The sequence below is a fragment of the Anser brachyrhynchus genome, assembly GCF_964034855.1.
Source record: "Anser brachyrhynchus genome assembly, chromosome: 8".
Lineage (NCBI taxonomy): Eukaryota > Metazoa > Chordata > Aves > Anseriformes > Anatidae > Anser > Anser brachyrhynchus.
Genome location: NC_137702.1, coordinates 20374558 through 20390073, shown reverse-complemented (window position 1 = coordinate 20390073; position 15516 = coordinate 20374558). Strand labels below are relative to the sequence as shown.

At 43.7% G+C, this 15516-nt stretch overlaps 1 protein-coding gene across 17 annotated transcripts in view; it reads right to left on the bottom strand.

Moving 5' to 3' along the window:
- Nucleotides 1-15516, bottom strand: part of RABGAP1L (RAB GTPase activating protein 1 like) — a 253556-nt gene that overhangs the window by 21306 nt on the left and 216734 nt on the right. The window contains exons 1-2 of one of the 17 annotated variants that reach the window (XM_080601899.1): nucleotides 15359-15496; nucleotides 12241-14400 (exon numbers count right to left, since the gene is read on the bottom strand). The exons of 10 other annotated variants lie outside the window; for them this stretch is intronic. In XM_080601899.1, coding sequence (XP_080458025.1) covers nucleotides 12241-12351 — 111 coding nt within the window. In that variant the 5' untranslated portion in view covers nucleotides 12352-14400; nucleotides 15359-15496. Of the gene's footprint in view, nucleotides 1-12240; nucleotides 15265-15358; nucleotides 15497-15516 lie in introns of those variants that run through there. 6 more of the 17 variants (XM_080601902.1, XM_080601901.1, XM_080601900.1 and 3 more) reach the window with 6 other exon arrangements.

Here is a 15516-nt window from a genome sequence, read left to right as displayed (position 1 = left end):
GTCCTGCGTGGCTTAAAAGCAGCGCTTAGAAATGACTGATTATTTTATATACTTGCAACGGATGTCTAGCTGCTCACAGACAAAAACTGCTTCCTCTCATACAGATAAGGGCTTTAGTACTGAGATGCACACCGTGAAAGGAAACAGCTACACCCACTTTGTCAGCAAGCAGCCATTTTGCATTTAAATCGGCTCTGGTCAATAGGAATACTGTTGTTAAGGATGAAAATAATCCAAACGTTCTAGATGGAAGAGGTCTGTATACAGGTCATTTGTATTATCCGACATAAAGAATGTCTGAACAACGAGGTCTCTGCCACAGAAGACTACATAAGCTAAATGAAAATCCTGATATACCCTGAGGACACGAGCTAGGAGCAGGTAGGTGGGGGAACTGGTGCTCTGACCAGACATCTGGGACAGGGTCCTGTTCTCGATAAGAGTTTTCTACCAACAGCAGCAGTTTCTCCATCATAGAACTTATTCATTGGTTTGTACCTTGCGAAATAAGAGTTGTGTGATTTTACATGTCTTTCTTACACCTTTCAGTATAAAGCATTTGGTGCTAAAGGTTTTATTATGTATATATATGTCTATACTTCATACACACACACACCCCTCCTTGGTGACTCTGCAGAATCAGACCCTCAGCTCTCCCCCGTTTTGAGGTGCATCGTTCTTTGCTGTCGATCTAAGCCACGCCAATGAAAAGAAATGAGGACTGTTACGTCACGCTACATGCAGCCCTAGAAAGCCCACAGAGAAATCCCGCCCTGCCTCAATATAGAGAAAATGGTGAAATTCAATAAATTAAAAAAACAAAACAAAACAAAAACAAAAGTGGAATCATTTTTGCTTTTGGGAGAGAAGGGAAGGCCATGGTGATGCAGCAAAATGTTCTCCATTAGAACAGTGCTTTCCCTGGCGATGCCCACGTGGCTCACCAATAAATCCCACCTCAAAGGCACGCTGCCTGACCGAAGGTCACCGTGCAAGGTTTGTCATCTGTACGCTCTGAGAGCTGACGTCAGCCACTCCTCTCCCCCAGCCCCAAGGTGTTTTTTTCACGTTGGTGTGCCTAAAATCTCAGGACTCAGATTTGTGTGCGAAATACTACCACCACCTCTCTGCCTTACCGCCCACTTTTTCTGAAAGGGATGAAATCTGTCTTGAGCAGCAGTTTTCAAACTTTCTGCCATGACTCCCTCCCAGTTCAATCACCCTCATCCTTGTCACTGCCACGTGAGAGCCTGTGGCAGTGTGAAAGGAAGCGTTGAACATCTGGGATGAATAAAATCTAATCCCATGGCCTGGGCTTCTTGACACATCACAGTAATGAAACAGAAGGGGATCGGGAAGAGAAGTGAAGTCTTCACCAGTGTCCCTGGGACAACAGAATCAGAAATTCAGGAAAAAGTCCACAGGGATTTTCTTGCATGACTTAGCAAAGAAACCACCTGTCCCCAGCTAGAGGAAGCAGCTACACTGCGTTAGGGTTCCCTTTCCAGCCCTGTCTGTAGGATCCTGACGCTAACACAGATCTACCTACTGGCACACTTACGGGAAACTGCCAATGTGAGACTAGCAACTGATCAGTAACCAGGTAAAAAATATTGATACAATCAAGGCTGTAAAGCCTGTCCCATTGAACGGATTTAGCCCACAGAACCAACAGCTTGCAGCTAACAAGCCTTCAGCTGAATGCACCCGAAGCCTGCCGTGAGGCTGATGCAACCACCTGTCCGTAGGACACTGCTGAATTATCGCATTCCATCTTGTCTCCTGTCACACTGCCTGCACAGCACAGGGCTGATTGTTTAAAAAAAAAGAAAAGAAAAGAAAAAAAGTCTTCCTGAGCTAGAAGATCGCAAGTGTAAGCCATACATCCAAGTTAGCTCTGCTCATCAGTGGGGAACCTGCTGGTGCTCTCTGAGCACGCATTCTTTCTGTTAATGTTGTTTTACATCAATCATTCTGCATCACAATATTAAGAAAATCTTACTGCTGTCACACTTAAATTTGCAAGTGTCCTTAAAATCGCAGTCAGATTTCTCTGATGTGTGGTGAGGTCCTTGATGCTAAAAACACCTTTCATTACTTTTATGAATAATTCAAGCCCCCAGGTTATTAAGAGCAATTACTTTCTAGTGCATTACTCCACTAGCAGAAAATATGTACCTCTTCTTTATTACAGCTGAATCATTATACGCTTACATTCTGGGCTCCGCAGTCATTTCTGTTACATCAAATACTCTTATCTCCATTTCAGTAATTAACATGACTTTTACCACATCTTCTCAAAAGCCATGCCTTCCTTCTACTTGCCCAACCCCATAAAAAAACACTGCTAAAAGCCTTAAAAAACCTAATTGTTTAAAACAGCACAATAAATGAAGGCATTTTGAAAACTTAAGTGAGACACTGTCCAGTTTCCCAGGTATCAGGAACGCTCGCTGAGGTAGCGTTTTAGTCTGATCAGTAATGCTTGCCCCGCTCTGATAGCTTTACAATCCTTCATCTGCCGAGGTTTCCTCCATGCCTTTAACGAGGCTTTGGGTTTTGCCGTATTTTGCGTATTTTTCAGCCTATGTGGGACCTGCAAAGCCTCTTGTCACGGAGTCGGCAGGTCACTCGAGGAAGGGCAGGCTCGGAGAGTCTGACAGCATCAGCTGCCCGCTGACAGGGTGTGAGTGCTGCTGGAGAAGGGAGCGCACAGCACCGCTGCTCACCGGCCCCTAGAGAGACGAGGCGGGTGTACTGAGTGGCCAACACAACCTATAAACCCCCTACACGGAAGGCTTGCTCTTATCCATTACGACCACCTGAGACGCTGCCAGGTTAACCCACTGCTGATGAACCAGGACTTGCCACCTCGCCATCCAGCAGGTGGAAGCCCAGCAGCATCTCGGCACTGGCAGCAGCAGGAGGCGTGCGTCAGGCAGGAGGGGCTGAAGGCCACACGTGGCCACGATGCCAAGGCCAGCTGGAAACCCAGGCTGCTGCCGCCACTCAGGAAAGGACTCTATGAAAGAAAAGGCTCGTACAAAGGGAAAACCACCACTTTTTGTGGAAAAGGTCAGGTAACATTAGCAGCAACATTTAACTCCCACCTTTTTCACCCTCTGGTGCCAACCCCACCTCAGCAGCACAGCCCCATTTTCTTTCCGAGCTCTCTGTCACAGGCCTGCCTCTTCCATCTCCCCCTCCTCCTGGCAGGAAAAGACCCAGACACCCAGCTGGTGGGTAACGAAACTCCGTGCTGCCTCAACAGCTCTGACAGCTCAGCCTGAACCTGGACCATCTGCGTGTGCTTGGTGTTGCCTACACGCTCTTGTGGCACCTGGGGTAAAGGCTGAACAAACTCCCTGGTGCTGCAACTTGCATTACCTCGTGACTCAGCAGTGACTGCCAGAACCACAACGCTTTGTGCATATGCTGAACTCTGCCTTCACTTTCCTAATATGCTACTCTGAAATCAAACCACTGGGATTTCTCTTAGCACAAAAGACAAGCCTACAGCTTTACAACAGCATGACCAGCATAACCAGCACTCCATGTCTTTTTTTTTTTGTGCTAAGTTCACGTTGACACAGCTAGAAGGAAGCAGAAAAACAAAGATGCACATACTGAACGGTGCATGAAAGCACAAACAACAGGGTAAGAGATGCTGGAACGTACATCCAGAGACAAGGTTGGGAGTTAAACGTGTCAAATTCTTCTGAGAACAGGGTTCAAAGAGTGACAACAGTTGTGGATAACAAAGACAGAATATTTTAACTAATACATTCACCTGTATGAACATTTTATTCATCTTCTAATACTTAAGAAATTAGGCTTTTATAAAGAGATGAATTTCCTTTTTATCTAGTTTTAGCACTCCTTTCAAATTGGATGAACCTCATGGAGATATTAGCAGAAAATGGATAAAACATGTACTCTGCATCTCTTATGACTGCACACACAGGTTTAGGTTTTGTATATGGCTTTAACTAAGCTGTAATGTATTACATTAATGGCAACCTACGGAAGACGGAAGTGAGGTAAGAAAGCTGAAGGGCTCAACTTCAGGAGCTTCAAACCTTTATTCTGACTTCACTTTCTCATCTTGTGACAACTCCTGTATCGAACAGATTTGAAGGGACCGTATCAATCTTACCTGACCTATCTCACCTGTGGGGAGAGCAGCAAGTTGCATGCTGCCTCCCATAGGACTTCTGATAAGCTGTTACTTTATTTAATTTCTGTATTTCAATTATGAAATGTGGCCTAGTACAGCAAAGTAGCTCGCCACCTACACTTCTTCAGTTGCAAACATTCATACTGATACCCAACACATTCAAGGTCAATGAACCTAAAGGCTTAGCAAACCGATCATGTCTGGAAACTTATCTCACACTACTTCTCCCAAATGTGCTTGTAACAGCAGTGGAGTTTCTAGAGTACCTAGGAAAGCCTGTATCAATTTTCCTGGAATTATTTCTAAGAAGAAAATGATGAAGCTCAAAAATACTGAAATATCCCACTCCTGAATGCTTAATCAGAAAGAGTGTTTGATTCAATCTTTCTTGATCCAATTACTACATGAGGACAGCAAGAAGAAGCACATTTAATCATGAAGAACAGAAGACATAAATGGAAAATAATACAGGTTATTGAACAGGAAAAAAGTTACTGACAAAAAAAGTTAAAAGCAGAAGATAAAAAGTTTCAAGTTCAGCCTAATGAAGGCCAATAAAGAATTTATTCTAGAGCATATTGGAAACAAGAGGATTCCTCTGCTGTTCATATACGTTAATATAGCTCAAAAATATTACACAGAAGAGTCAGAAATGTCCAGAAAATAGCTTTGCTGTGTTGGAAACCAGGCTGTACAGATTCAGACAGTGCAGAAGTATTTACAGAACTAGCAGATGAGGTCTCTGGCCCACTGATGTTCGTTTTTAGTAAAGCCTTGAACACGGTAGATATTCACTTCGACTAAAAGAAAATTCTGTTATTACCAATATTTACAAGGCACAAATCAAATCACCTGGATCACTTCAGTTGGTCAGCTGAAACCCAGAAAACCACACACCCCAGCTCTGACAAGCTGATAAGGATCCAGCTGATAACTAGCACAGGAACGTGGCTGGTTCCACATCAATGATCAATGTGATTTTGTGAAGTAGAGATGCCGTTTTATTTTTTCCCTCTACTGAAAGTAACTTTACAGCTATAATGGGCTTTTCTAGCACTGGGTTCACTACCACATGACAGATTTTAAAAAAAACCAACACAACAGAAGAGTATATAATAGCATGAATTTAAAAGCTTAGGAGATGGGTCAAAACAAACAAACAAACAACAAAACACCATTACCAAAGGCAATTGCTACTCAGTGACATTTTTCATGTTTGGTTAATGACATTCAAAAGGATTTCTTCTGGGACTCATAAAAGATCCGGCACTGTTAGATGTTACATCAGTGACCTGGAAGCAAAAAATCCAATCCTGTTGATGAAATCTGCAGATGACACGTGGCTAGGAAGAACAGAAAAGAACACGAGGGAGGACCAGAAAACTGCAGGGATGTGTTTGAATTGCTGTCAAACAGCTCACTCCAGCGAAGCACTTCACTGTGCCGACCCCGGAGCAGCAGCCTCCCCTCCAATCCTGGGGTGAGTCCCAGCAGAGCCCCCCTTGCACTGTACCACCCCACAAACCCTTCTGCTCTGTGAGACTGGGGGCAGGCAAATGGGAGGCACAGGCTGCAAGAAGAGCCTGCCATCCACTGGGCAGGGCTGGGCTCCTCCTCCACTGCTTGATGACAAGCTGACCAAAATAATCCTTCAAAAGTAACTTTTTTATTATTATTTAATTGCAATGATTCTGTTTGTAACACTGATCCAATAGCTGGTGGTTCGGCACCTCTCAGGAAGCAATACAGCACAGTGTGGGACTGTGACCAAAAACTAGGGTAAAGAGAAGGGTGAGAAATAATAAACCTTTTTTGCAACAAAGGAAATCTAATCTCACCTTCAGTGCAAGGCTGCAACAGAGGCCAGTGGGAACCCTATGGTGCACAAGGACAAGAAAAATGAAGTGACCAGGAAAGAAGTTTTAACCCTAAATCACCACTGAGGCCAACACTACATCTAGTTTTTGTGATATGCACATGGGGGGAAAAAAGCACGAAGAGGATGCAGAGCGAAGCCACCAAGCTGCTGTGTGCACTTGGTAAACGCCCCACAGCAGGAGCTCGAGCCCCTCAGATTGTAAAGAGGGCAGAGAGCTGAGCTGGTCGCAGCAGGTAAGCACCTTCGTAGGGATAAAATACAGAATAGTACAGGAAGCCGTATTCTGACACAAAAACACATGCCAGAGCCAAGATGGGAAGCTGAAACCTGAATACCTCTAAACGAGGAACGTAATTTTCAATGGGGAGAGATTAACAGACTGCCATGAAAATGATACCTTTCATACCTCCTGTTACACTCAAACGAGCTAGATGTTTTTCCAGATGAGGTACTTTACTCACATTTTAACGCTTTTGGATTTAAGAGTGTTATTGGAATGGAACTGAATGAAAGAGACAAAGCTTAGATGATCCAAGGATGAAGACCAGTCTAGCCTTGACCCCTGTGAAGCAGCGGGCAGGACGAACCACCCCTCTCATTTACTCGCAATCAAACCTCAGTGACAACCAAGGGCTACTCAACGGCGCTGCAGGACGTGGGTTGTACCACAGAGTGCCAAGCAGAAAGAGGAAACCCTCAGAGGAACGAGCAGGGACCCAAGGGAGCTGCCAGCCGGTGGCACAGCGGGGAGCTGGCTGCTTTCTGCCCCCGCACCGAGGGCTGCGGCTTCGCCTCTGACCACTTCTGCCCTGCAGCAGTAACACACGGCTGCCAAGGCATTTCAGTGCCACAAGCTGGAGGTCCAGGACAGCAGAAAGCAAATGGGATGCAATGTAAAAACAAGCAGCCCGAGGTATTTCAGTACCAATTATTCATTTTCATGTTTAATGAGTGAAGAAGGTCAGCTAAGCAGGAAGCAGAGTCAAACTACACGCCAGCTACACAGTACCATGCCATAAAACGTACGCTTCTCCACTGTTTATAAGATGCACATTTGGGGCTGGATTTATGTACATTAAACAAGCACTTTGAGTGTTATCAGACAAGCACCTGCTCCATAATTAAGTCTGTGTTATTAGCAGCAGAAAGGACCAGGAGCATCCCCATTGCGGGGAGGCTAACACCTCTCTGGCCTAAAAGGATTTTGCATGGCCATGGATGTACAGGTGCTTCACGCTGTCGCTGTGGAAGCTGTGCCGGTTTTCCTAATTATGCTGACATTTTAAAGTTTAAAACACAGGAAACCCAAGGAAAAATGGCATTTTATTTTAAATGTGCTTAGTTTTAGCATCCAAAGGTGTCAATCAAGTCTTGATGAGAAAAAAAAAATTGTTACCCAACTAATATTCATTAGTCAGACTGTCAAATCTCAAGTAAGAGTTACCAAGCAAAGCACAGGCTGACACTACAGCCCATTTAATTAGCTTCACACAAGCAGTTTCTTTGCCTATTTCAAACCCTGATGAGCTTCAGGGGAAGAAGATAACATTGGAGAGCTGGCTCCTTAAAGGATAATAAGTTGTATGTATTATTTTATAAATAAAAATTCAGATAATATTTGTTGTCTTTATTACTTCACATAAACAAGCTTCATTTGACTTTTGGGGAGACTGAAGATTTGTACTGGTAAAAGAAACTGCAGCAAAGATATCGAAACCACAACGATGACATGTTATGAGTGAAACACACAAAAGTTTTAAAAATCCACAGATTCTTAAAGGGAACATAGCTGAGTGCTGCTATCATTGAGAACAAGGGACTTGAACGATCAAGGGAAGGGAAAGACAAAAATGATTAGATGTTTCTTTTTTTTTCTGGGATTACCTGTTTAAAACAAACTATTATTGTATTCCTTATTTATTACACATGTATATAAGAAAAATTATGCTTCTCCAAAGACAAGGTGAGAGGATTAGGGCAGAATCTGACCCTGCCCTATGGAGGAGCAGGGGCAGAGACGAGAGCTCCTAGAGAGCTCCTGAGAGCTGGATCCCTGCTTCTTTTGGGAAGGGAAAAGAGAAGGCAAGGATAATGGTAAGGGCACAGATGAGGATTAAATCTGCTGGAAAGAGCCAATCCTAATAACAGTGACCACCCAAACTCTTTTTCTTCTTTTGGCAGCTGCAACAGCAGCAAGCTGGGGATAATACCACCCACAGAAACATGGTTCTCATGTGCTGGCAGCTCCTCCTAACTGCAAGACCTCACAGGAGATGACAGAATTACAAACTCGCAGAAAAACGGAGATTGGAAGGGCTTTCCACTGGGCACATGGTCCAGCCTCCCGCTTAGGCAGGACTAGCTTGAATTACTGAAACCTTCTAGCATGAGCTCAATTATTGAGCCTCCAAGGATGGAGATGCTGGGGGCTCCCCCAGCAGAATTGCTTTCCCTTATATTAAACCAGAATTTGCTTTGCTGCCAATCATGACCATTCCTCTTGCATTTTCACTGTGCATCTCTGAGAAGAGTCTGTCTCCATCTTCTCCACAACTGCTTTCAGGTGGCAGAAGACGCCAGTTAGATCCCTCGTGAGCCTTCTTGTCCTTTGGTCTCTCACCCCTCCCTCACGCAGGCCGCCCCCTGCCGAACTCACTCTGGTTGGGAATATCCCTTTTCTGTCGGCAGCTCTGTGTGGGCTTCAGTACTTGAGACGCACCCTCAAGGTTCTGCCACCTGAAAACCGAGTTTCTGCCAGCTGAAAATGAGGGCTCATCCTCTGCCGGTGGCTAGGCCTGAAGATGTTAAACAGCATCAACCCCCAGCACCGACCCCATTGGCAACCCCCAAAACAATTTCTAGCCAGCTGCCGGTGGTCCGGCTACAGGCCCCTGCACCCTGGGCATCGGCCAGGCCGCTCAGCTCTCCACCCGCTGCGCAGTGAGCCTGTCCGCTCTGACCTCCTCAGTTTGCCTCCACAGCCTCTATGGGAAACAGAGACTGAGAAATCATTGTGGCAGGGTCTGCCGGTGTCTAACCACGAAGGATTTCTGTAAAATGCCTGATAATCCCCCTAAACAGAGGGGCAAGGCAGGCAGGCAAATGAGAATACAATGAAGCTTTCCAGAAGAATGTCCTTCAACCCTGGATTAAGAGGATTATACCACTTAGCACAGCACATTTGTAACTCCTCGGATCCAAGTTTTCTGCAGATAAGTTGAGAATTTAAATTCCCTAGAGGAAAGCTACTCAGTTCTTGCACAAACTAACGCAGCAGTCAACTTACACGCTTCTTTGCGCTTCTGTGCAATGTACTCTCAGAGTAACATAAAGAAATGTTGTTCCCTAAAGGATAAAGCAAACTAAAGGAAAGATATCCCGGTCCCACGCTTACTGATGATATTTGTCTGATTCCCCGTGCTTCCTTCTCGCCATAGCCAGCTGCCCCTCCTCGAGACCATATCATGATGGTTAACAGTGCAAACTCCTTTTGCAGAGGTGCAAGTGATTACCTAAGATACAAACTGGCAGAGAAGCAAGACTACAGAGCTAACCCCCCAGGTGCCACGGTCACACTGCAACAGGACTAGTTTTGTGAAAGGATATCTTACAGGACTGCTGTCACGCAGCTTTGCTTTGGGGCACGTCTAACAAAACTTTCTCTCAGATCATCTACTTTTATGGCATCCTCTATTTTAAATAATTTTTCATTATTCCCCCAAAACACTGAAATTGAATTAATACCACCCTGAGTTAATTGCCATTGAAACACACAGCAAATACCTGCTGGTACTGTACAAGGTTTCTTACAGAGAACAAATACTCCCACTAACTTGTCTGGTATTGATGTGCATGAAAGCAATGCTAAAAGCACTGCTACATTTTCCACCGAAACGATCCCATTTTCCATTTGGAAATGCGACTGGAATCATATTTTAACTTTTCTCTGCAGCCAGAAAAGCATACTAGAAACACCTTGATTTTGCAAACAAAAGCATACTAGAAACACCTTGATTTTGCAAACAAACAGATGAATCCCCAATTACAAAAACACCCGTGACGGTAACAAACTCTCAGAATAAAGGAAAACTCTGCAGAACCTTACTTTACGGATGGTACGTACTTTGGTGCAATCTGGTAAAGCGACCAGGACAGAATCAGTAGGATTTGCCCCAACATATCCCCACTGGCAGCTTGTCCCATGATTAAACGTAGCAACAAAGAACCGAAAGAAACTTTCTGAGTCATCCCATAGTAGCACAGGCTCCCACGCATCCTTTAATCCTATCACCATTTTGTTGAGCTTCATCTTAAACCTACTTAGATTGACTGCGCCACTGTTAGCGTATTTTAAATATTTCAAAAATGATTTTAAAGAGCAGATATTTCCTATGTAAATCCTAAAAAGAAAAAAAAAATGACTTCACTTAGTGACTGGCAACATAACACACTGAAACATGTTAATGCTCCTTAATTCAGGGGGAGCAACAGAGCCGCTAAGAACACATACTTACAGTCAAGTCAACCACTCGTATTTTATCAAAAACATTAATAATGATACTTTTCCCTCTCGCAATATTTGTTTTGCTAGGAGGTAAGCAGATACTTCACTGAGAAATCATTTAAAAAAAAGTTATTCCATCGCCTCTTCAGCAGGGTGGGCACCAGCCGGAGCTGTTACGTGGCGCTCCTGACCCAGGGCAATCCACGCGCCCAGAGCCAGGTCCGTAAGGCACCGTCCTTTGTTTCTGCTCCGAAGCCACACAGCACAGATGCCACCACTGAACCCATTTAAGCAGCACTTTTCCGAGATCTAAATTATCAGGTAAGCCACCCGTGACGTGCTTTCTTACTGCGTGGATTCTTATCTAACCAACTAGGGTTGGCCCCAGAGCACAGCGGCACGTCAGCTCACCCGGGAGACCCCAGCACAGCAGGCAGCTCCTGGTACGCTGGGTAAGTTGAAAGCTACGTGGAGCCTGGTCTCTAACCAAGGCACATGGAAGCAAACAGCTTTGTCTGGATTGCCACGCTGATTAGCTACATACTGATTAGCCAACTGCTCCAGCACGCCTCATGCACGCTAGTCCGGGTGAGACAGCGAAGGGCACCTCAACCAAAGGGACTGGGTAAACCCTCGTTTAGGTGTGAGGGTCTGGGGGAGATGCAGAAGACGAGTTCGTGCACAGGCAGAAAAACCCAAGCAGGAAATACACACAGGGAAGTTTTACATGGTGTGGCAAGAAAGCAAAATGATTCTCTTCTGAGAGCACCTCCTTTGTTGCAGTTTAACGAACCACCTCGGGTAGCTTTAAGATGTACTTAGTGCGTGGATACAAACACATTCACAGACCAAAATCTGCAAACACAAATGCTTAATTGGATTGCTAAATAATTAGCCTGATTTGTATTCACAGTGAAATTTGAACAGTATCTGCTTTCAAGCTAGGCTCAACATCTAGATATTCATATATTTTCAAAGTCTTCTCTCAACTCATTCTAGGTTGATTGACTCACACAGGGGCTCAGCTGTACGATTTGAGACCAAAGATGAATTTTGGCGACAAATTTTGGAGTCCAAACCAGCGACTTCAGTGCAGCTCCCTAGAAGAGCTGGGATCTCCATGGGGGCAGAAGACACTCACACTGCATATAACTTACACAAATATGCTACTTATGAAAAAAGTAAGTGACAATTTGACTAAGAAGTTCCTACAGGTATTTAAGCTGATTTCTGAAGATCATGGAGAGGTGTTAAATCATCCTCTGAGACTCAGTGACTGACAGTGACCTATATCACTGACCCCAGGTGCACACTGAGCACCTGGCCCAAACTTTTAACTGACATGCTCAGACACAGGAAGAGTTTACAGCATTTAGTACCAATTCCACTGTTGGAAGAGTTCAGTTTATTTCAATACTATTTCCAAAATATTATTTCAATTATTTTGCTACTAAGCAGGTTGTCCTCTTCTAAACTTAGCAACCCAGAAAGATATTATTTTAATAATCTTATCTCCACTGAAATAAAGGGTTAATTTTAATTCTGTTGATGAAGGTAAATTGCCGAAAAGGTAATAAAGAGAAAAAATAGATAAATACATAGCTGTCAGCAGAAGAACTGAACCACTGTAAAGAGTATAACCTTAAGCGCTACTGACAAAGGAGCAAGAGTAACACCTACCACAGATTTGGGTTTGCTGACTGCCACCAGATTGGCTAGAAAGTCTTCATCGCACAGCTGGCTAAAAACATGGGCATCGTAAGCCACCATTATGGAGATCTCTTCCATCATTTTGCCGGCAAGCTGCCGTTAGCAGCGAGAGCAGGTTCACGATCCAAGCCTGAACCTTGGCTCAGTTCTTTGTCAGTTGTTCACACCCACCTGAAGAAGCTAACGAGGAAGGAGTGTCACAAGAGAAAATATGACCTAGCAAATCAGCTCCCACACAGGCTTTCCTCTCAGGGGTGCCTTTTATTATTACAGGAAGCACATATGAAACACCTGCTCATATTCTCAACAGCCCACTTGCAAAAGCATCTCCTGAAGTTTGAAAAAATCCTGGCAAGTAGTTTAAGTTCCAGTATTAGGCTGCAGATGAAAAAGCAGTAGCCAAACCAGATCAGAATTAATCAAGAAATGATCCACCAGTGCTTGGCAGCAGAACTGGAATCCCTTCTGTTCTTCTCAAACTTGGTAACAATAGTTTTTTCTTTATATCTAGCTTTCCTCCAGAAAAAGCTGATATTGTTGTTCAGCAGAGGTTTGCTTCCCAGGGAGTTAGTTCTTTTGGCTTGTTTCTAAATTCACAGAGAACGGTGTTATGATGATTTCTTTCAAACATTCCCTGGAGATTTCCATGAGTTTCTAAATCTCTCCTTTGAAACTCTTAAGAAACATTCACCTTCTCTTGTAGGCAGAGCTGAAAAGTGTTTTGTGCCACTTGGCTCCTTGCTTTTCGCAGGAAGATGATGGTCTCAAGTCACAACCCCCCCACAAAAGAGTCCTTCAGTTTCCATTCATAACACAGTAAAACAGTCGTGCAAAATGCAAATGAAATGCGTAAAATCTGCCTTGAATAAGCTTGAACCTCCACAATTGAAATAAAACCAATTTATCCAATTGAAAATATTCACAGCAGAAGGTTTTTAACCTGAATCCAGGACTGCTTTGCTTTCAGTTAAGCGATATGGTATCTTGTCTCAGAGCGCTAAGCAGCAAAGTTGCCTTCCAAATTACTTCTGACTTGCCAGTTCACTTATTGTAACATCTGGCACAGAGAAAAAGCTAGTGTGAGGAAAAAAATTGGAAAAATCTTTAAAAATCAATATTCTCAAAGCTACAAATGAAAATCTAGAAAATAATAAATAGTTTGAAAAAACAAAACATCCACAGAAGAAACTCCTCTCAGGATGCTTTGGCAAGGTAAAACTTCTAACTAAGCCAGCACTTTTGCTTAGATTCCTCTGCTACATTCTCCTCTCTGGAAGCCTTTTGTTCTTCCTGGAAAAAAATACAAAAAGTTGTACCTGCTCAAGAAGCATAAATCACTTCAGATGTGCATTAGTCCCAAAAAAGAGTATGTGCTGGGTGCTGCAAACCTGGTAGAAGTATCCAGTTCAACTTGCTGGTAGCAGATGTTTACGCTCTTGCTTTCCAGAGCAAGCCTGGTAAGACGCACCTCACTTTTCTCTTTTTCCTGTGCTCTTGAAGTATCCTTGTCAAAGATTACATGGATGTCTAAGTAGAACCAGGTGCTATTTGCATTTGAATAGGAAATTTGAGCAACAGCTGTAGCGTTCAGGATTAAAAACCCAACATGTATTTCACTTAAATAGGGGGAGAAATTACATGTTATTGCTAGGAAACAGAGAGAATTCTAATAGGCTTATAGCAAACAAAAATGCAGTACTTGAGGTTAAATCCTGGAGTCTAAAGCAGCTTCTGATCATGCTTAACCCTTGCAGGATGAAGAAAGGTATTTTTTCCTTGAAATGCCTCTATAATTTAAAAAAAAATCTTTATCCTTCTTCAAAGGCTTACAGAGTTTTTCCAATTATTTCCCGCAGCAGGGATATTTCAGATTCAGATCCTGAAGCAACATCCAGCTCAGAGGTTTGCTCTTTGCATCACCTATAAAAAAAATCATACCTGATATGCTAAAATCTGTTCACGTTTTCAGAAGTACTTTAAATGACCGCTTCCTCTTTGGCTTTATCGCCTTGTGTTTTGTGTTTTTTTCGTTGTTTTTGTAGAAGTTAAAAGCGTAATGCTCCAAGGCGCTGCTCCTCGGCTCGCCCGGGTAGGAGCACGGGTGCCTACGCGGCGCGCTGACAAAGGCACCTGTTGTGAGAGGTAAAGAAAATAACTTCCCACAGTGCCCCCGCCCCGCTGGCAATCGCTCAGAGGCTCTGAGCAGGGCCTGAGATTACATTTGAATAGTCATGTGTGCACAGGGGAGAGCACGCAGTGTAACAACAAACACTGCCATGTTAATGAGGGACCAATTTAATTCTGCAATAAGGGCAGGAGGTGGGGAATGCAAATTATCAGACGTGCTCAGCAGCTGCAGCTACTCAGATCCCTCTGCTGATTTAGAGAACAGGCATTTTTATTTATAAGGAATTAAGAACCTGAATCTCTATTTCCTTTTTCACCTTCATCAGAAGGGGTACAATGATTTAACAGAGCTCAATCTACAGGCTTCTAATGTACATCGCCTGAGTAATTCTTCTCACATGTCTCCTTAACAGAGGGCTGACAATTTTGGCATGTTCTAACTAGCAATCACAGGAACTAACAACTGATTTTGGATGTTGGCTAATGCATATCTTCACTTTAAAAAGGATGTTTTTCAGCTGTTATTTCAAGCTAGGATGGCTGAGCTGCCTCCAGATCTCTGTGAACCTGCAGTTTGCATTCACGTTAACAGTCTGTGCTACATACAACATGAAACAGAGCACAAAATTTTAATAAGTATTTCAATCCGGTTAGACTAAAACTTGTGAGTTAAACTGGTGGAAGCAAACACTGGAAAGAAAAAGGCAGCAAGCACGGAGATACCCGTGACTACCTCCCCAGGCCACACCATGCTTTCTTGCCAGAATTTCAACACAGTCTGCCCCCCACAAATATTTCGGACTACTGAACTGATGAATAATCTATCAAAAGACTATAAAAACCACATAGTGCAGCTTTGAATCGAACAGCACTTCTCTGTGTAACACCAGGTCTACCTTGCAGCTGCCTTCCCCAAGGAACAGGAGCACAGTCCCTTACACGACATATTTTGAAAGCATACCTCCGAAGCAGCAATTTTTGGAGAAACGGTTCACCCAAGCAGTCAGGCTGACAGAGGAGAGCTCGCAGAAGGACAGGTGAGCTGCAGATAGCCGTTAACTAATTAAGGTAAGTAGCCCTAATTACATTTGTTGGGATTTCTATGCTGGTGGATAACAG